Below are 22,887 nucleotides of genomic sequence, written 5' to 3' on the forward strand. Positions count from 1 at the left end.
GACAGGGTTTCGCCATGTTGGCCAGGCTGGTCTCAGACTCCTGGCCTCAAGTGATCCACCCTCCTTGGCCTCCCAAACTGTTGGGAATACAGGCGTGAGCCACTGTGCCCAGCCTAATTATGATAATTAATCATAAAAGAATAATATTAATTATGATATATGTCCAATGTTTTATTGTTTACCCAGTACTTTCATGAGTCTTATGACATGTGGCCTTCCTAACTAGCCTGCAGGCAGATAAGGGAAGAATGTGAAGTTGGTTCCAATTTTGCAAATCAGGAAACTAGGGAAGGCTCAGAGAGGTGACATGACTTGTCCAAGGGCACAAAGCTGGGAAGTGGTAGAATTAAGACTCTGATGTTGGTCATCAGACATCAAATCCTGAGAAGATTCAAGCTCAGTGGTAAGGGCCGCCTCCAAGGCTAAGACTCCTTTGCAAGGGCTTCATGAAGTCTCAGTGTCCTCACCTGTGAAATGGGTCCCCAGGAGGCCAAAATAAGATAATGGTTGTTGGTGTCACATACAAGCATCCTCTAGACTGGTGACTTTAGTAAGGACAAGGACTCAGCTATGTTGCTCTTCTCTTTTTTTTTTTTTTTTTTTTTGAGACAGAGTTTCACTCTTGTTGCCCAGGCTGGAGTGCAACAGCACGATCTCGGCTCACTGCAACCTCCACCTCCCCGGTTCAAGCGATTTTCCTGCCCCAGCCTTCCAAGTAGCTGGGATTACAGGCATGTGCCACCACACCTGGGTAATTTTGTATTTTTAGTAGAGATGGGGTTTCATCATGTTGGCTAGGCTGGTTCAAACTCCTGACCTCAGGGGATCTGCCCACCTCAGCCTCCCAAAGTGCTTGGATTACAGGCGTGAGCGACCGCACATGGCCTGTTGCTCCTCTCTTAAGCCTCTCCCTCTCTCTCTCTCTCTTTCTATGCACCAGTTTGACTCAGCCTGCTTTGATGGGGGCACAGAGGTCTGAGACTGGGAATATCATCATACCCAGAAAATGGCATGAGCTGGAAATTCATTCAAGGTTCTGGGAAACTCCACCTCCTCCACCCTCCACCCGGACCTTGACATTCTAGACCATGCACTGAATGCAGCGTATGAGATTTGTGTTGACGCCTTGGAAATGACTCCTCAAATTGCTTTTATGAGTAGCCTCAGAAGGTGGCAAAACCACTCAGTCCTCAAAGTTCATTTTCAAAACAGATGGATGTGATCTGAAAGCCTGACTTGAGTTTCACCCCTGTCCTAGAGGTCCTCTGGCCAACCCTACCCCCAACCATCCAAAAAAGAATCTTCCCTCAATTCTGACAGCTCTGATAGTTTCCACAAACAGCAGTCACGTTCTGATTAACATTCACTTATGCAGTGATCTCTAAATACTTTTTTTAAAATGAAGCTAAATGTATTCTGCTTACAGGATTATTTTTCTTTCCTAATTAATTCTTTGGTGTTAAAATAACCATTCTTTTATGAAATGATGTCAGTGGTAGATGATCTTTTTTTCTAATTGTGGTAAAACATACATAACATAAAATGTACCATCTTAACCATTTTTACGTGCACATTCAATGATGCTAAGTACATTCACATTGTTGCATAATCATCACCACCATCCAACCACAGACCTCTTTTCATCTTGCAAAGCTGAGACTCTGTACCCATTAGCAGTAACTCCACATTCCCTTCTCCCCCCAGTCCCTGGCAACCGCCATTCTTTCTGTCTATAAATTTGACTACTTTAGGTACTTCATTTAGTGAAACAATACACCTAATGTCCTTATGTATCTGGCTTATTTCAATTCACAAAATGTCCTCAAGTTTCATCCATGTTGCAGCATGTATCGGAATTTCCTTTCTATTTAAGGCTGAATAATATTCCACGTATGTACATACCGCAGGGTGTTTATCCATTCATCTGTCAATAGACACTGGGTTGCTTCTACCTTTTGGCTATTGCATGATGATCATTTTTAAAATATGTTTTTAGTTGCAAAAAGCAAGCTGATATCTACATGGTAAACCCCTGGACTTTGTTGTGGGTTGATTTATTGGTTTGTGAAATCTCTAAATCTGGGACTTACACAATTTTGTATCTGATGTAGAGATGTGATTCCCATCACCCTTACACCCTCTACAGATTCTTCCAAGTAGTTGCATTTAGGGCCTCTGCTGAGCCTGTGACTCTATTCTGAGACGCGCTCACCACTGCCATCCTCACGGAAAGCATCCACATCCCCACTGGACTCTGCGACCCAGCCCCCCTGGCCCATGAAAAGCCAATCAGAGGTGCTCTGTCTTTAATTTTAAAGGAGAAACAGAGACTGCCAGTGAACGGCTAAGTCATGCCAAGAATTGAACATCAAATTCCAGGAAGTCCCTGGTCCCTGCCCTTTCTTGGGCCTTGTTGTTTGGTTTTCCTAGGATTGTTTCAGTCCCTGTATGGAGCAACGCCTAAAGGAAGAATTCCCTGTTTGCTTAAGCTAGGAACCCAAAGGGCCCTTAGTTAATATGTTTTCTTAATATAGTCCTGGGCACACACACAGGAAGTGTCAATAGATGCTACCTGTGGCTGGGCATGGTGGCCCATGCCTGTAATCCCAGCACTTTGGGAGGCCGAGGCGGGCAGATCACCTGAGGTCAGGAGTTCGTGACCAGCCTGGCCGACATGGTGAAACCTGTCTCTATTAAAATTGTGAAAAATTGGCCGAGCATGGTGGCTCACACCTGTAATCCCAGCACTTTGGGAAGCCGAGGTGGGTGGATCACAAGGTCAAGAGATCGAGACCATCCTGGCCAACTTGGTGAAATCCTGTCTCTACTAAAAATACAAAAATTAGCTGGGCGTGGTGGCATGTGTCTGTAGTCCTAGCTACTTGAGAGGCTGAGGCAGGAGAATTGCTTGAACCCAGGAGACAGAGGTTGCAGTGAGCCGAGATCGTGCCACTGCACTCCAGCCTGGCGACAGAGCAAGACTCCGTCTCAAGAAAAAAAAAAAAAATTACAAAAAAATCAGTCAAGTGTAGTGATGTTTGCCTGTAATCCCAGCTACTTGGGAGGCTGAGGCAGAAGGATGGCTTGAACTCAGGAGACGGAGGTTACAGTGAGCTGAGATTGTGCCACTGCACTCCAGCCTGGGTGACAGAGCAAGACTTTGTCTCAAAATAAGTACAGAAATGCTCCCTTCATTTATTGACATTTCTTGTGCATTAAAGTGATATGCTGGTAAATGAAAGAGTTGTAAAATGGCACGTTCTGCACGCTACAACTTCCACAACAAATATGTATAAATATGTAGAGAAAAATGTTAGCAGAGTTGCTGTTAGGTGACAGAATTGGAGGTGTTTTTGGTCCTTTTTAAATGGGTTTTCCAATTTTCACAATTAAAAATAAATTACTTTTGGGCCGGACGCGGTGGCTCACGCCTGTAATCCCAGCACTTTGGGAGGCCGAGGCGGGTGGATCACGAGGTCAGGAGATTGAGACCATTCTGGCCAATATGCTGAAACTCTGTCTCTACTAAAAATACAAAAATCAGCTGGGCGTGTTGGCGCGTGCCTGTAATTCCAGCTACTCAGGAGGCTGACGCAGGAGAATCGCTTGAACCAGGGAGTTGGAGGTTGCAGTGAGCCAAGATCATGCCACAGCACTCCAGCCTGGTGACAGAGCGAGACTCTGTCTCAAAAAATAAAAATAAAATAAAATAAAAATTACTTTTGAAATTAGAAATATAAGCAACTTTAAAAAATGTGACCAGGTGTGGTGGCCCACGCCAGTATTCCCAGCACTTTGGGAGGCTGAGGTGGGAGGATTGCTTGAGCCCAGGAGTTCAAGGCTGCAGTGAGCCATGATGGCACCACTACATTCCAGCTAGGGCAACAGAGCAAGACTGTGTCTCCAAAAAAAAAAAAAAAAAAAATCTGAGATACTCATTTATTTGATAAATATTGATGGGGCAGCAACTATGAGACAGCACTATATAGGCACCAGGGGAAACAAACTCACTAAAAATAAACTGGAGGCTGACAAGCAGCCCTGAAGGAACTCAGGAGGGAAACTGCTGACCATTTGAGATGTTTATGGGAGTGAGATTCTGCCTGCTTCATTTACGCTGGCAGATTTGTGGAGGAAGAGTCTCGTTTCAAAAGAATTTCCAGGTGCATGGCTGCCAGGGTGACAGGGATATTTTAAGGAAGCTGATGATAAGTCGGGGCTAAGTCATCCATTCAATTTCCTGTGCTCTGCCTCCCCAACTTGCCCCACCACACTGCATGGAACTCTGAGTCAATGTCACAGAAGAGGGTGGCCACGTCATGGGACGTGTATTGGGGGTGTAGGAGCAAGGAGTCCTGTTACCTTGTCTCTGCACAGCTCAACCCAGATGGGGTAGACATTTTTATCACTTATCATTATTTAAAAAGCACTGCTATTACTATGTAAAAAAAAAAGTGTCCATTACAAAAAGTTATAAAATACAGATAATTCTAAAGAAAAAAGTAAAATTGCTCATATACGTATATAATTTATTTTTTATTTTTTTATTTTTAATGATAGGATCTCACTCTGTCACCTAGGCTGGAATGCAGTGCTGCGATTATGGCTCACTGCAGCCTTGACCTCCCAGGCTTATGTGATCCTCCCACCCTAGTCTCCAGGGTAGCTGGGACTATAGGTGCACGCCACCATGCCCAGCTAATTTTTGTAGAGATGGGGTTTCACCATGTTGCCCAGGGTGGTCTCGAATTCCTGGGCTCAAGTGATCTGGCCATCTTGGCCTCCCAAAGTGCTGGAATTACAGCGTGAGCCAACGCACCTGGCCTACCCACATATTTAACGTCTAGAGGACCACTGTTAATATTTTAAGTCAGGAGTCAACAAGCTTTTCCTTTAAAAACAGAGAGTAAATATTTTTGGCTTTGTAAGCTATATGGTCTCTGCCATAACTGTTCAACTCTGTCGGAGCACAGATGAACTCATAAACGATACGTATATGGATGGGTGTAGCTGTGTTTCCACAAAATGTTACTAATAAAAATGGGTAAATGGCTGTAGTCTGCCAACCTCTGTTTTAGTGAGTATCTTTAAGGACTTTTAAAAAGTATAGGCATAAATGAATGAATTAGCAAATGAATGAAAAAAGAAAAAGCCAGTCACAATGGCTCACACCTGTAATCCTAGCATTTGGGAGGCTGAGGTGGGTGGATCACTTTAGGCAAGGAGTTCAAGACCAGCCTGGGCAACATGGAGAAACCCCATCTCTACTAAAAAAAAAAAAATTTAGCTGAGCATGTTAACATGCGCCTGAAGTCCCAGCTACTTGGGAGTCTGAGGTGGGAAGATTGCTTGAGGCCGTGAGTGTGTGATCACACCACTGTACTCCAGTCTGGGTGACGGCAAGACCTTGTCTCAAAAAAAAAAAAAAAAAAAAAATTGAAAAAATTGAAAAACCAAAGAAAAAAGACATACATACATTAAAATAACTTTTAAAAGCTGTTACATTCATCAGATGGGGGAAAAATCAAATACAGTCATACATCGCTTAATGACTGGGACATGTTTGAGAAACACAGCCTTAGGTGACTTGGTCTTTGTGTTAATACCATAGAGTTGACTTACACAAAACTAGTTAGCATAGCCTACTACACATCTAGGCTATATGATGTAGCCTATTACTCTTAGGCTACAAACCTACATAGCTTGTTACCGTACTGAATACTATAGACAATTATAACACAATGGTATTTGTATATCTAAACAGAAAGGGCACAGTAAAAACACCGTATAAAGAATGAAAAAAGGTACACCCGTATAGGACACTTACTATCACTGGAGCTTGCAGGAGTGGGGGTTGCTCTGGATGAGTCAATGAGAGAGTGGTGAATGAATGTGAAGGCCTAGGACATGACTATACATTGCTGTAGAATTTACAGACACTGTACATGTAGGCTACACTACATTTATTTTATTTTATTTTGAGATAGAGTCTCATTCTATCACCCAGACTGGATGCAGTGGCACGATTTTGGCTTACTGTAGCCTCTGCCTCCCGGGTTCAAATGATTCTCCTGCCTCAGCCTCCCAAGTAGCTGGGATTACAGGCTCCTGCCACCACACCCGGCTAATTCTGGTTTTTTTTTTTTTTTTTGGTAGAGATGGGGTTTCACCATGTTGGCCAGGCTGGTCTCAAACTCCTGACCTCAAGTGATCCACCCACCTTGGCCTCCCAAAGTGCTGGGATTACAGGCGTGAGCCACCATGCCTGGCCATTACATTTATTTTAAAATGTTTATTTCTTCAATCATAAATTGACCTTAGCTTACTGTAACATTTTTACTTTGTACACTTAGTTTTTATTTTTTGACTATTTTATAATAACACTTAGCTTAATACAGATTGTACAGCTGCACAGAAATATTTTCTTTCTTTATATCCTTATTCTATAAGGCTTTTCCTATTTTTAAAATTTTTTGTTAAAACTTAAGACACAAACGTACACCTTAGCCTCACCCTACCTGGGGTCAGAATCATCAATTTCACTGTCTTCCACTTCCACATCTTGTCCCACTGGAAGATCTTTAGGGGCAATAACACCCATGGAGCTGTCATCTCCTATGACAGCAATGTCTTCTTCTGAAAGGCACTGCCTAAGGCTGCCTTACAGTTAACTTTGAGACGGAGTCTCACTCTGTCTAGAGTGCAGTGGTGTGATCACGGCTCACTGCAACCTCTGCCTCCCGGGTCCAAGCAATTCTCTGGCTCAGTCTCCTGAGTAGCTGGGATTACAGGCACCTGCCACCATGCCCGGCTAATTTTTGTATTTTTAGTAGAGACGGGGGTTTCACCATCTTGGCCAGGTTGGTCTTGAACTCCTAACCTTGAGATCCGCCCGCCTCGGCCTCCCAAAGTGCTGGGATTACAGGTGTGAGCCACTGCACCCGGCCAACTTTTATTTTTTATAAGTAGAAAAAGTATACTGTAAAATGACAATGGGTGGGTACTGTGGCTCACGCCTGCAATCTCAGCACTTTGGGAGGTTGAGGCAGGTAGATCACCTGAGATCAGGAGTTTGAGACCAGCCTGGCCAACATGGCAAAACCCTTTCTCTACTAAAAACATAAAAATTAGCCGGGCATGGTGGTGAGCACCTATAATCCCAGCTTTTTGGGAGGCTGAGGCGGGAGAATCACTTGAACCTGGGAGGCAGAGGTTGCAGTGAGCCGAGATCACACCACTGCACTCCAGCCTGGGCAACAAGGGCAAAACTCAGTTTCAAAAAAAAAAAAAAAAGAGAGAGAAAAATAAAAGAAAATGACAATGTAAAGTATAGTAAACATATAAACCAGTAACATAGTCTTTTATTATCATTATCAAGCATTAGGTACTGTACATAATTGCATGCACTCTACTTTTATATGACTGGCAGGACAACAGGTTTAACCTGGCATCACCACAAATACATGAGTAAGGCACTGTGCTACAGCATTATGATGGCTGCAATATCACTAGGTAATAGAATTTTCCAGCTCCATTATAACCTTATGAGACCACTGTTGTCTATATGGTCCATCGTTGATGGAAACATCATTACGTGACACATGACTGTAATACAAAAGGCCAAACTGGGCTGGGAGCGGTGGCTCATGCCTGTAATCCCAGCACTTTGGGAGGCCGAGGCTGGCAGATTACCTGAGGTCAGGAGTTTGAGACCAGCCTGGCCAGCATGGTGAAACCCCATCTCTACGAAAAATACAAAAATTAGCTGGGCATGGTGGCAGGTGCCTGTAATCCCAGCTACTCAAGAGGCTGAGACAGGAGAATCACTTGAACCTGGGAGGCATAGGTTGCAGTGAACCAGGATTGCACCACTGAACCCCAGCCTGGGCAACAAAGAGTGAAACTCCATCTCGAAAAAAAAAAAAAGGCCAAACTGTGCAAAGTTCCTGATCTCCAGTGCCCACCAAAAGGCACTTATTATTTCTAGTTTCTTGGTTGTCCTTCCAGAAATATTCCAGAACTGCACTATTCATACAGTGTTCACTAACCATTTTGAACACTTGAAATGTGGTTAGTTGGAACGGACATGAGCTGTATATGTAAGATACCAGATTACAAAGACTTAATGTGAAAAAAGAATGTAAAACTGGGGGCAGTGGCTCACGCCTGTAATCCCAGCACTTTGGGAGGCCGAGGCAGGCAGATCACGAGGTCAGGAGTTTGAGACCAGCTTGACCAATATGGTGAAACCCCGTCTCTACTAAAAATACAAAAATTCGCTGAGCGTTGTGGTGCATGTCTGTAATCCCAGCTACTTGGGAGGCTGAGGCAGGAGAACTGCTTGAACCCGGGAGGCGGAGATTGCAGTGAGGTGAGATCGTGCCACTGCACTCCAGCCTGGGCAACAGAGTGAGACTGTCTCAGAAAAAAAAAAAAAAGAATGTAATTTTTGTACTGATTGCATGTTGAGATGACAATCTTTTGGGGCCAGACGCAGCGGCTCACACCTGTAATCAATTCCAGCACTTTGGGAGGCCAAGGCAGGGGGATTGCCTGAGCTCAGAGGTCCCAGCCCAGCCTGGGCAACATAGGGAAACCCCATCTCTACAAAAAATATAAAAATTAGCCAGGTGTGGTGGCATGCACTTGTAGTACCAGCTACTTGGGAGGCTGAGGTGGGAGGATCACCTGAGCCCTGGGAGGTCGAGGCTGCAGTGAGCCATGATCACACCACTGCCAGCCTGGGTGATGCAGTGAGATCCTGTCTCAAAAAAAAAAGCAAAACAAACAGTCAAAGAAAAACAAATATTTTTGATATACTGGGTTAAATAAAATCAATTATTATAATTGACTCCACCTGTTTCCGTTTAGTTTTCAGTAACTAGAAGATGTTAATTTACCTATGTGGCTTGCCTTGAATTTCTACTATTGAATGCTGGTCTAGATATACATGAGTAGTAACAGCAGGGTGGAATTTGGAAGTTACAACGTGACATAGAGCTTGTGCCTCATTCTCAAGTGAAAGGGTACATGCCCCAAGCGCCCCACTCTCCCATCGTGGGGGTTGGATTCCCATGCTCACCTGTTGTACAGCTGCTGGGAGCTGAATGTATAAAGCACATAGAGGGTGTTCCCCGCCAGAAAGGCCAGGATCCACAAGATGACCAGCACTGACCTCTTCTCCTGAAGACAAAGCAAGAGATATGTGATATCAAAGGTGCATGTGGCAGAACCTTCCAGAATATACCCTGATGACTGGCAGCTTTTCACTTTGTCAACGTTTGTGAAGGAAGTGGTGCTGAAGGTGAAAGGAAGGGGATTGGCACCCTTCCATTCCACTGAGACCCAAGCGGTGGTCACGGAGAAGGTGGCAGAATGGTGGACATCTGCTTGAAATACTATCTAGAAAGGCAGGAGAGCACCACGGTTTGCAGCAGACTCCAGAGCGGGATGGCACACATTCAAATCCTGGTCAAATCCTGTGTGGGAGCTGTCCAACTCCAGGCAAGTTATTTAAACTCTTTCAGTTTCCCTTTCCTCATCTGTAAAATGGGTATATCTTAGTATCTACCTTATAGAGTTGTAAGAATTAAAGTACATAAAATGCTGTTAAGAACTAAAGCACAGAGAGTCTGAAACCTCAAGGGGGATGTGTTTTAAGTCTCAGTGTCTTCATCTGAAAATGGGGTTGTTGTTAAAGATTAAATCACATTTTTAATTTTAATTTTTTTTCTGTTGCCTGGGCTGGAGTATAGTAGTGTGATCATAGTGATCATAGCTCACTGTAACCTTGAACTCCTGGGCTCAAGTGATCCTCCTGCCTCAGCCTCCTAAGTAGCTAGCACCACAGGCAGGTGTGTCACTATACCTGGCTAATTAAATTTTTTTTTTTTTTTTTGTAGGGACAGTCTTGCTATTTGGCTCAGGCTGGTCTTGAACTCCTGGCCTCAAGTGATCCTCCTGCCTTGGGCTCCCAAAACACTGGAATTACAGGCAAAAGTCAAATTTTTAAATGCAAACATTCAGTCTGGTACAGATTCATATTTCAAGCTTGCTAAGGGGTGGGACTGATTATTAAGAGTTTACAACCCAGCAGAAGATTCTGATCTAGAGGTTGGAAATTCCTGCTTTCACTTTTTCTAGGGAAGACCTCTGGCCCACTGTCCTGGACTGACCATTCCATGGAATGCCACAGTGTAGAATTAAATCCAAGCTTATACACCTAATTCTCAAAGCCCTTCACAATCCAGCCCCATTTCTCCTTCTTCAGCCTCATTCCTATCTAGTCCCCAGGAAGACAAATTGGAAATCCTCAGTTTGCTGTTTCCCAGCAGTTTCATAGCCTGAGAGCAATCCTAGGAAATGTTTGAAGGAGATGCAAAGAGGGGCGTGTTCCTGCCTGTGTACCCTGGGACACATAGGCAGACCCCTCTGCTGTTCATTCTCAACAGCTCGTGTCTTTTCTTGGACTGGAGTGGCTGCATTGCTGGAATAAGATGAGGTCATAACTTTCCCAGTGTAACCTTCCCTGTGGTTTCGGTAAATGCTCAATACACAGTGTCTCCAGACACAGCTCAGTGCCCCACGCACTGTTACGATGCACATTTCCAGAGAGTGGACGAAACAAATGCATCTCCATCCACCCATTATTCCAGGAGCGGTCAAGGTTAATGATGCTAGAAACCACCTCCAACCAACCAACTGCTCTTATCAATGTGATTAATCCAGCCAGCAGCTCTTTTTACTCCAATAAATAATAGATTCCAGTTTAATTCTCTATGAATCCAAACCAAAGGTGGAATAGGAAGAGGGAATTAGCAATGTTCTGGGAAGACAGAATCTGAAGGACAAAGGAGGTAGTTCTCTCCTAATAAGCTGAGACGCCTAAGCTTACTAAGGGCCATGTAAACCTGCTCTTATGGAAGATATGCACATATAGGCAAAGTGTCACCTGTGTCTTCATGAGGATCAAGGACCCCTGGAGGCCCGTCCATGGATACAGAGATCCTCTCAGCTCCTAAAATTTAAGTCAAGGTGCCATTTGGATGTTACTGCATTTGAGACAGACCTAGCCCCCAAAGCTGCTTCCTACTGTTTTGTTTGTTTTTGAGACGGAGTTTCGCTCTTGTTGCCCAGGCTGGAGTGCAATGGCGCAATCTCGGCTCATTGCAACCTCCGCCTCCTGGGTTCAAGTGGTTCTCCTGCCTCAGCCTCCCAAGTGGCTGGGATTACCGGCACCCACCACCATGCCCAGCTAATTTTTATATTTTTAGTAGAGACGGGGTTTCACCATGTTGGCCAGGCTGGTCTCGAACTCCCGAACTCAGGTGATCTACCTGTCTCAGCCTCCCAAAGTGCTGGGATTATAGGTGTGAGCCACTGTCCCTGGCCCCTCCTACTGTTTTAACAGCAGCAGAAAGGAGTTGCATAAAGAAGATGAGACTAAGGGTCAGGAAGGACCTCTGACTCTGTCCCCAACTCCGAACCTCAATGTGCTCATGTGCAACTGGAGACTGGGTTGTCCTCCATGCTGCATGGAGGCCCAAGTGCTTTTGAGAAAGCAGATGATGCTATAGAAGGGTCAGTGAAGCTGGTGATTATTATGGGATCACCTGTGCAGGAGAAAGCACAGACTTAAAAAAAAAAAATTATTTCCATAGGTTTTTGGTGAACAGGTGGTATTACATGAATAAGTTCTTTTGTGGTGATTTGTGAGATTTTCATGCACCCATCACCTGGGCAGTATATACTGAACCCAATTTGTAGTCTTTTATCCCTCACCCCCTTCCCACCCTTTCCCCCAGAGTCCCCAAAGTCCACTGTATCATTCTTATGCCTCTGCATCCTCATAGCTTAGCTACCACTTATGAGTGAGACATACAAGGTTTAGTTTTTCATTCCTGAGTTACTTTACTTAGAATAATAGTCTCCGATCCCATCCAGGTTGCTGTGAATTCCATTAATTCATTCCTTTTTATGGTTGAGTAGAATTCCACCATATACATATACCACAGTTTCTTTACCTACTTGTTGGTTGATGGGCATTTGGGCTGGTTCTACATTTTTGAAATTGTGAACTTTGCTGCTATAAACATGCACGTGCAAGTATTTTTTCGTATGACTTCTTTTCCTCTGGGTAGATGCTTAGTAGTAGGATTGCTGGATCAAATGGTAGTTCTACTTTTAGTTCTTTTTCTTTTCTTTTCTTTTTTTTTTTGAGATGGAGTCTTGCTCTGTCACCCAGGCTGGAGTGCAGTGGCGTGATCTCGGCTCACTGCAAGTTCCAACTCCCAGGTTCACGCCATTCTCCTGCCTCAGCCTCCTGAGTAGCTGGGACTACAGGCGCCTGCCACCACGCCCAGCTAATTTTTTTTGTATTTTTTTTTTTAACAGAGATGGGGTTTCACCGTGTTAGCCAGGATGGTCTCGATCTCCTGACCTTGTGATCCACCTGCCTCAGCCTCCCAAATTGCTGGAATTACAGGTGTGAGCCACTGTGCCTAGCCTAGTTCTACTTTTAGTTCTTTAAGGAATCTCTGCACCGTTTTCCATAGTGGTTGTACTAGTTTACATTCCCACCAGCAGTGTAGAAGTGTTCCTGCATTCATGCCGACATCTATTATTTTTTGATTTTTTGATAATGGCCATTCTTGCTGGAGTAAGGTGGTACTGCATTGTGGTTTTGAATTGCATTTCCCTGATCATTAGTGATGTTGAGCATTTTTTCATTAGTTTGTTGGCCATTTGTGTATCTTCTTTTGAGAATTGCCTATTAACATCCTTAGGCCACTTTTTGATGAGTTTTTTTTTTTTTTTTTTTTCTGAAAGCACAGACTTTTGAAAACTAGCTCAATTAAATGTTTCCTATATGCCAGGCATCATGCTAAACATCACCTTCTTTTTATTTTTTCTTAAACAGAAAAGGTCTTGCTCTGTTGCCCAGGCTAGAGAGTGCAGTAGTGCAATCATAGCTCACTGCAGCCTCAAACTCCTGGGATCAAGCAATCCTCCTGCTTCAGCCTCCTGAGTAGCTAGGATGACAAGCACATGCCCCCACACCTGGCTAACTTTTTAAAAAAAGTTTTGCAAGCCAGGTGTGGTGGCTCACGCCTGTAATCCCAGCACTTTGGGAGGCTGAGGTGGTCGGATCACCTGAGGTCAAGTGTTCAAGACTGGCCTGGCCAACGTGGTGAAACCCCATCTCTACTAAAAATATAAAAATTAGCCGGGCATGGTGGCATGCACCTGTAATCTCAGCTACTCAGGAGGCTGAGGCAGGAGAATCACTTGGTAATCTTGGTGGTGCACACCTGTAATCTCGATATTTGGGAGGCAGAGGTCGCAGTGAGCCGAGATTGCACCACTGCACTCCAGCCTGGGTGACAGAGTGAGACTTCATCTCAAAAATCACCTCTGATTTTGGTTACAGGCATACATCCCATATTTGTTTAAAAACCTTGTATGACTATTCTTTCTTTCTTTTTTTGTTTTTTTGAGATGGAGTGAAACCATCTCAAACCATCAAACCATCTCAACCCAGGCTGGTGTGCAATGACGCAATCTTGGCTCACTTCAACCTCCACCTCCCGGGTTCAAGCAATTCTCCTGCCTCAGCCTCCCAAGTAGCTGGGATTACAGGTGTGAACCACCACGCCCAGCTAATTTTGTATTTTTTTTAGTAGAGATGGGGTTTCACCATTGTTCAGGCTGGTCTTGAACTCCTGACCTCAAGTGATCCACCCACCTTGGCCTCTCAAAGTGCTGGGATTACAGGCATGAGCTACCGCGCCTGGCTCTTTTCTTTTTTTTTTTTTTTTGAGACAGTGTCACTCTGTCACCCGGGTTGGAGGGCGGTGGTGTTATCTTGGCTCACTGCAACCTCTGCCTCCCAGATTCAAATGATTCTCATGCCTTAGCACCTCCCGAGTAGTTGGGATCACAGGTGAGTAGCTGGGATTACAGGTGAGTAGTTGGGATTACAAGTGAGTAGTTGGGATTACCGGCATGAGCCACCGCGACCGGCCTGGATGCACTATTTTATTCAATCCTTTCAATGGGTTTGTGAATTGGTGCCAACAGGCTCTTTTCCAGAGGCGGCACCTGAGGCCGAGATCACCAACGTAACCTAATTGAGGGTCTGCAGATGGGTGGAGGAGCAGGGATTTGAACCTGGAATGAGCACGGGCTCAACTACCCAGGTGCAAATCATGATGCCACCACTTGCACTGGCTGTGTGACCTCAGGTAAGGAACTTAGTATCTCTGAGCCACTCTTTCCTCGGTGGGAAAATGACAGAAAGAATGATTTTGTTTCCCTCCCAGGTTGCTGGGATGAACCTGCTGAGATGAGCAATGGGCTCAGCACTGTGCTGGGCACACGGTTAGTGCTCAGCAGACACAGAGGACATGCAGGAGGATGGCGGTGAAGCTCTATGTCCACCCAGCGCATAAGAGGGATGGCCATAAGCATGAAGGTGGAATGAAAGTAACCTAATGGGGCCGGGCGTGGTGGCTCACGCCTGTAAACCCAGCACTTTTGGAGGCCAAGGCGTGCGGATTACCTGAGGTCAGAAGTTTGAGACCAGCCTGGCCAACATGGCAAAACCCCATCTCTACTAAAAATACAAAATTATCTGGGCGTGGTGGTGTGTGTCTGCAGTCTCAGCTACTGGGGAGACTGAAGCAGACGAATTGCTTGAACCTGGGAGGCAGAGGTTGCAGTGCACCAAGATCAGGCCACTGCACTCCAGCCTGGGCAACAGAGCAGGATTCCATCTCAAAAAGAAAAAAACAAAAAATGAAAGTGAGCTAATGAGCTGAATGTCTGTTGCATAAAGGGACTGGGCCAGGTGTACGTGGAGGAGATGCTGCTGTTGGAGGGGAGAAGGAAGGAACATTCAGGGATCTACTCAGGGGTGGTAGGCAGAAGAATTGCCTCCCTGGGAGGCTCAGGTTGGAGGATCGCTTGAGCCCGGGAGTTGGAGGTTGCAATGAGCTATGGTCATGCCATTGCACTCCAGCCTGGATGACAGAGCAAGACTCTGTCTCTAAAAATTATAAAATAAAAGAAGAGGTTTTGGTGAGATCATGGCAGATGGGAGGCAGGACTAGATTGCAGCTCCACAGAGAGCAGCAGGCAGCAGCTCGAATTGTGAATTTTAGCACCAGCTTGACTGCAAGGACAAACCAGCAATCCTGAGAGGACCCACAGACTCTCTGAAGGAAGCAGACTGCTCCTGCAGGACCCAGGAGAGCCCCCCAAAACTGTGAATGCCCCAACTGCGGAAGTGGGAAAGGGAGACCCTCCTCTCCCGAACACTCACCCTCACGGGGGAAGCTGAAGGTCTGTTTGCGGGAGAAGTTTCCAACTTTATCCGGCGCTGAGTCAGTTTGGAAAGCCGAGCAAAATACAGGGGTAGAGGAAGCAGCAGCAAGGCCCTGGGAGCTCACTGGGTCCCAGAGCGGCCCATTCCTGTCTGGCACCACGGGGATCCAATGGGTAGGAGCAGGGGCTACAACTCCACAGGGAGAAGCAAATCTCTAGCTGAACTCTGTAACAATTTGAACAGGGTAAGAAGCCTCCTGGCCAGAACTCAGGGGAGGGTGCAAATCCAGCGTGCAGACTCCACAGCGGGGGCAAGAACTAAACCCTCTTCTTTGGCAGCTGGGAGGCCGATAGCCTGGGGCAGGTTTTAAAGGCCCTATCGCTCTCCACCTGGAAACGGTCTGGGGGCTGTTGCGGTGGGCACGGTGGGAGTGAGACTGGCCCTTTGGTTTGCATGAGAGCTGGGTGAGGCCTGTGACTGCCAGCTTTCCCCCACTTCCCTGACAACCTGCATGACTCAGCAGAAGCAGCCATAATCCTCCTTGGTACACAACACCAGTGACCTGGGAATGTCACCTACTTAACCCACAGCAAGACCCGCCCAAGGACAGTGAGAGGTCAGACACACCTAGCTTCACCCCACCCGATGGTCCTTCCCTCCTACCCACCCTGGTAGCGGAAGACAAAGGCCATATAAACTTGAGAGTTCTAGAGCTCCGCGGGTTCCTCGCTACACTACCACAGCCGATGCTCTCTGAAAAGCGCCACCTCCTGGCAGGAGGCCAACCAGCACAAAAATAGCGCATTAAACCACCAAAGCTAAGAACCCTCACAGAGTCCATTGTACCCTCTGCCACCTCCACGGCAACAGGCACTGGTGTCCACAGCTGAGAGATCCATAGACAGTTCAAATCACAGGACTCTGTGCAGACAACCTCCGGTACCAGCCTGGAGCCAGGTAGACTAGCTGGGTGGCTAGACCCAGAAGACAGACAACAATCACTGCAGTTTGGCTCGCAGGAAACCACATGCCCAACCTTGTTTTTACTAACCCTGTTTTTAGGCTTGTTCCCACCTGAATTGACTCTCCCTTAGCTAAGAGAGCCAGACAGACTCCATTTTGGCTCTTTCACTGGCAGCCCCTTCCTCAAGGACTTAACTTGTGCAAGCTGACTCCCAGCACATCCAAGAATGCAATTAACTGATAAGATACCGTGGCAAGCTATATCCGCAATTCCCAGGAATTCGTCTGATTGATAACGCCCAAAGCCCCGAGTCTATCACCTTGTAATAGTCTTAAAGCCCCTGCACCTGGAACTGTTTACTTTCCTGTAACCATTTATCCTTTTAACTTTTTGCCTACTTTATTTCTGTAAAATTGTTTTAACTAGACCTCCCTCCCCTTTCTAAACCAAAAGAAAATCTAGCCCCTTCTTCAGGGCCGAGAGAATTTTGAGCGCTAGCCGTCTCTCGGTCGCCGGCTAATAAAGGACTCTTAATTCGTGTCCAAGTGTGGCGTTTTCTCTAACTCGCTCAGGTGCAACAATAGGAAAAGGGGGAGAATACTACAACAAGGGAACACCCTATGGGACAAAAGAATTTGAACAACAGCCTTCAGCCCTAGACCTTCCGTCTGACAGAGCCTACCCAAATGAGAAGGAACCAGAAAACTGACCCTGGTAATATGACAAAACAAGGCTCTTCAACACTCCCCAAAAATCACACTAGTTCACCAGCAATGGATCTAAACCAAGAAGAAATCCCTGATTCACCTGAAAACGAATTCAGAAAGTTAGTTATTAAGCTAATCAGGGAGGGACCAGAGAAAGGCAAAGCCCAGTGCAACAAAATCCAAAATATGATACAAGAAGTGGAGGGAGAAATATTCAAGGAAATAGATAGCTTAAAGAAAAAACAATTAAAAATTCAGGAAACTTTGGACACACTTTTAGAAATGCGAAATGCTCTGGAAAGTCTCGGCAATAGAATTGAACAAGCAGAAGAAAGAAATTCAGAGCTCAAAGACATGGTCTTTGAATTAACCCAATCCAACAAAGACAAAGAAAAAGGAATAAGAAAATACGAAAAAAGCCTCCAAGAAGTCTGGGATTATGTTAAATGACCAAACCTAAGAATAATCAGTGTTCTTGAAGAAGAGAATTCTGAAAGCTTGGAAAACATATTTGGGGGAATAATCTAGGAAAACTCCCCCGGCCTTGCTAGAGACCTAGACATCCAAATACAAGAAGCACAAAGAACACCCGGGAAATTCATCGCAGAAAGGTCTTTGCCTAGGCACATTGTCGTCAGGTTATCCAAAGTTAAAACGAAGGAAAGAATCTTAAGAGCTGTGAGACAGAAGCACCAGCTAACCTATAAAGGAAAACCTATCAGATTAACAGCAGATTTCTCAGCAGAAACCCTACAAGCTAGAAGGGATTGGGGCCCTATCTTCAGCCTCCTAAAACAAAACAATGATTAGCAAGAATTTTGTATCCAGTGAAACTAATAATCATATATGAAGGAAAGATACAGTATTTTTCAGACAAACAAATGCTAAGAGAATTCACCATTACCAAGAATTCGCCATTACCAAGTCCTCACCAATCAACCATCTGCTGCCTTCAGGCGACTCACCTAACACAGAAGGACTCACATAAACTTAAACGGGTGGAAAAAGGCATTTCATGCAAATGGACACCAAAAGCAAGTGGGGGTAGCTATTCTTATATCAGACAAAACAAACTTTAAAGCAACAGTGGTTAAAAGAGACAAAGAGGGACATTATATAATGGTAAAAGGCCTTGTCCAACAGGAAAATATCACAATTCTAAATATATATGCACCTAACACTGGAGCTCCCACATTTATAAAACAATTACTAACAGACCTAAGAAATGAGATAGACAGCAACACAGTAATAGTGGGGGACTTCAGTACTCCACTGTCAACACTAGACAGGTCATCAAGACAGAAAGTCAACAAAGAAACAATGGATTTAAACTATACCTTGGAACAAATGGATTTAACAGATATATACAGAACATTTCATCTGACAACCGCAGAATACACATTCTATTCAACAGCACATGGAACTTTCTCCAAGATAGACTATATGATAGGCCACAAAACGAGCCTCAATACATTTAAGAAAAGTGAAATTATATCAAGTACTCTCTCAGACCACGGCAGAATAAAACTGGAAATCAACTCCCAAAGGAACCTTCAAAACCATGCAAACACATGGAAATTAAATAACCTGCTCCTGAATGAGCATTGGGTCAAAAACAAAATCAAGATGGAAATTAAAAAATTCTTCAAACTGAATGACAATAATGACACAACCTATCAAAACCTCTGGGATATAGCAAAGGTGGTGCTAAGAGGAAAGTTCATAGCCCTAAATGCCTACATCAAAAAGACTGAAAGAGCACAAACTGACACTCTAAGATCACACCTTAAGGAACTAGAGAAACAAGAAGAAACCAAATCCAAACCCAACAGAAGAAAGGAAATAACCAAGATCAGAGCAGAACTAAATGAAATTGAAACAAAAAAATTTCAAAAAATAAATGAAACAAGAAGCTGATTCTTTGAAAAGATAAATAAAACTGATAGACCATTGGCAAGATTAACCAAGAAAAGAAGAGAGAAAATCCAATGACCTCACTAAGAAACAAAACAGGAGATATTTCAAGTGACACCACTGAAATATAAAAGGTCAATCAAGGCTACTATGAACACCTTTATGCACACAAACTAGAAAACCTAGAAGAGATGGATAAATTCCTGGAAAAACACAACCCTTCTAGCTTAAATCAGGAAGAATTAGATACCCTAAACAGACCAATAACAAGCAGCGAGATTGAAATGGTAATTTAAAAATTACCAACAAAAAAAAGTTCAGGACCAGACAGATTCACAGCAGAATTCTACCAGACATTCAAAGAATTGGTACCAATCTTTTTAACATTATTCCACAAGATAGAGAAAGAAGGAACCCTCCCTAATTCATTCTTTGAAGCCAGCATCACCCTAATACCAAAACCAGGAAAGGACATAACCAAAAAAGAAAACTACAGATGGATATCCTTGATGAACATAGATGCTAAAATCCTTAACAAAATACTTGCTAACCGAATCCAACAAATTACCAAAAAGATAATCCACGATGATCAAGTGGGTTTCATACCAGGGATGCAAGGATGGTTTAACATGCCCAAGTCAATAAATGTGATACACCACATAAACGGAATTAAAAACAAAAATCACATGATCATTTCAATAGATGCAGAAAAAGCATTTGACAAAATCCAGCATCCCTTTATTATTAAAACTCTCAGCAAAATGGCATACAAGGGACATACCTTAGTGTAATAAAAGCCATCTATGATAAACACACAGCCAACATAAAACAAACTTTCCAGATACAAGATTAATGTACACAAATCAGTAGCTCTTTTATACACCAACAGCAACCAAGTGGAGAATCAAATCAAGAACTCAACACAAAAAACAATAGCTGCAAAAAAAAAAAAAAAAAAAAAAAAACAAACTTAGGAATATACCTAACCAAGGAGTCGAAAAACCTCTACAAGGACAACTACAAAACGTTGCTGAAAGAAATCATAGATGACACGAACAAATGGAAACACATCCCATGCTCATGAATGGGTAGAATCAATACTGTGAAAATGACCATACTGCCAAAAGCAATCTACAAATTCAATGCAATCCTCATCAAAATACCACCATCATTCTTCACAGAATTAGAAAAAAAGAATTCTAAAATTCATATGGAACCAAAAAAGAGCCCACATAACTGAAGCAAGACTAAGCAAAAAGAAAAATCTGGAGGCATCACGCTACCTGATTTCAACCTATACTATAAGGCCATAGTCACCAAAACAGCGTGGTACTGGTACAAAAATAGGGACATATCTTTTCCTTTCAGCCGGAACCGCCATCCTCCAGTAATTCGCCAAAATGACAAACACAAAGGGAAAGAGGAGAGGCACCCGATATATGTTCTCTAGGCCTTTTAGAAAACATAGAATTGTTCCTTTGGCCATGTATATGTGAATGTATAAGAAAGGTGATATTGTAGACATCAAGGGAATGGGTACTGTTCAAAAAGGAGTGCCCCACAAGTGTTACCACGGCAAGACTGGAAGAGTCTACAATGTTACCCAGCATGCTATTGGCATTGTTGTAAACAAACAAGTTAAGGGCAAAATTCTTGCCAAGAGAATTAATGTGCATATTCAGCACATTAAGCGCTCTAAGAGCCGAGATAGCTTCCTGAAACGCATGAAGGAAAATGATCAGAAAAAGAAAGAAGCCAAAGAGAAAGATACCTGGGTTCAACTAAAGCACCAGCCTGCTCCATCCAGAGAAGCACACTTTGTGAGAACCAATGGGAAGGAGCCTGAGCTGCTGGAACCTATTCCCTGTGAATTCATAGCATAATAGGTGTTAAAAAAAAAAATAAAAGACCTCTGGGCTATTAAAAAAAAAAAAGGGACATAGACCAATGGAACAGAATAGAGAACCCAGAAATAAACCAAAATACTTACAGCTAACTGAACATAACAAAAACATAAAGTGGGGAAAGGACACCCTTTTCAACAAATGGTGCTAGGAAAATTGGCTAGCCACATGTAGGAGAATGAAACTGGATTCTCATCTCTCACCTTATACAAAAATCAACTCAAGATGGATTAAGGATTTAAACCTAGGACCTGAAACTATAAAAATTTTAGAAGACAACACTGGAAAAACCCTTCTAGACATTGGCTTAGGCAAGGATTTCATGACCAAGAACCCAAAAGGAAATGCAATAAAAACAAAGATAAATAGTTGGGACCTAATTAAACTAAAGAGCTTTTGCACGGCAAAAGGAACAGTCAGCAGAGTAAACAGACAACCCACAGAGTGGGAGAAAATCTTCACAATCTGTACATCTGACAAAGGACTAATATCCAGAATCTACAACAAACTCAAACAAATCAGTAAGAAAAAAACAAACAATCCCATCGAAAAGTGGGCTAAGGACATGAATAGACAATTTTCAAAAGAAGATATACAAATGGCCAACAAACATGAAAAAATGCTTAACATTGCTAATGATCAGGGAAATGCAGATCAAAACCACAACGTGATACCACCTCACTCCTGCAAGAATGGCCATAATCAAAAAATCAAAAAACAATAGATGCTAGCGTGAATGCGGTGGACAGGGAACACTTCTACACTGCTGGTGGGAATGTAAACTAGTACAACCGCTATGGAAAACCATGTGGAGATTCTTTAAAGAACTAAAAGTAGAACTACCATTTGATCCAGCAATCCCACTACTGGGTATCTACCCAGAGGAAAAGAAGTCATTATTCAAAAAAGATACTTGCACACGCAAGTTTATAGCAGTGCAATTCACAATTGCAAAATTGTGGAACCAACCCAAATGCCCACCAATAAAGGGGTGTATAAAGAAATTGTGGCATATATACATGGTGGAATTGTGGTGTGTATATATATATATATATATATAGTGGAATACTACACAGCCATAAAAAGGAATGAATTAACAGCATTTGCAGTGACCTGGATGAGATTGGAAACTATTATTCTAAGTGATGTAACTCAGGAATGGAAAACCAAACATTGTATGTTCTCGCTGATATGTGGGAGCTAAGTTATGAGGACGCAAAGGCATAAGAATGATACAATGAACTTTGGAGACTTGGGAGGAAGACTGCATCTGGCTTGTGGCTATTTGTTGCAGCAGCCACAGAAGACTAGGTCGGAAAGTGACCCACCTTCAGAGAGACCTGTTCTCGGAGCGTAGAGTTGGCATAGGCGAAGGTGCTGGCCATCCCGATGCACACAGCGATGCCTGTGGGACAGAGAAGGGCCTGATGTCACCCACTTAGACTCATCAGGCCTAGCCCAGGTGCTGAGCAACATGGGGGAAAAGACACATCCCTGGTCCCCTCAGAGTTGACAGAAGAGAGAGAAAAATAAAAAAAATTCCACTTCTGGGGGATTTGGGCTGCCATCTAAATCTCTGGGAATTCCAAGCCATTCTAACTTAGGGACAGGATTTAGGTCCCTGTGGGGATACTTTATAGCACTGGATCAGGGGATGGGCTGTGCAGTCTGGTAAGGGCTGGGTTCAATTCCCAGCTCTGCCACTTCCTCTCTGTTTGAGCTTGGGCAAGTCACTGCACCTCTCTAAGCCCCAGTTTCCTCATCTGTAAAATGGACAGAACAATAACATTACTTACATCTCATAGAGGGATAAAGCTTCTAGATCATAATCCCTAGCAGTTAGTAAATGATGCCTCTTATTATTTCCACTTTTAAAAAGAATCTGATTGATAGAATCAGATAGAATTTGTGATAAAAGCATACATTGAAAAAACTCACCACTGGATGCAGTGGCTCACACTTGTAATCCCAGCACTTTGGGAGGCCGAGGTGGGCAGATCACTTGAGGCCAGGAGTTTGAGACCAGCCTGGCCAATATGGTGAAATCACATCTCTAGTAAAAATACAAAAATT

At 43.8% G+C, this 22,887-nt stretch overlaps 1 protein-coding gene across 6 annotated transcripts in view; it reads right to left on the reverse strand.

Moving 5' to 3' along the window:
* Window positions 1-22,887, reverse strand: part of RNFT2 (ring finger protein, transmembrane 2) — a 122,672-nt gene that overhangs the window by 85,328 nt on the left and 14,457 nt on the right. For all 6 annotated transcript variants that reach the window (XM_032168579.3, XM_058424777.1, XM_058424773.1 and 3 more), the window contains 2 exons: window positions 22,143-22,219; window positions 9,083-9,183 (listed from right to left, as the gene is read on the reverse strand). In XM_032168579.3, coding sequence (XP_032024470.1) covers window positions 9,083-9,183; window positions 22,143-22,219 — 178 coding nt within the window. The remainder of the gene's footprint in view (window positions 1-9,082; window positions 9,184-22,142; window positions 22,220-22,887) is intronic.

This window comes from Hylobates moloch, unplaced genomic scaffold, assembly GCF_009828535.3.
Source record: "Hylobates moloch isolate HMO894 unplaced genomic scaffold, HMol_V3 SCAFFOLD_12, whole genome shotgun sequence".
Taxonomy (NCBI): Eukaryota; Metazoa; Chordata; class Mammalia; order Primates; family Hylobatidae; genus Hylobates; species Hylobates moloch.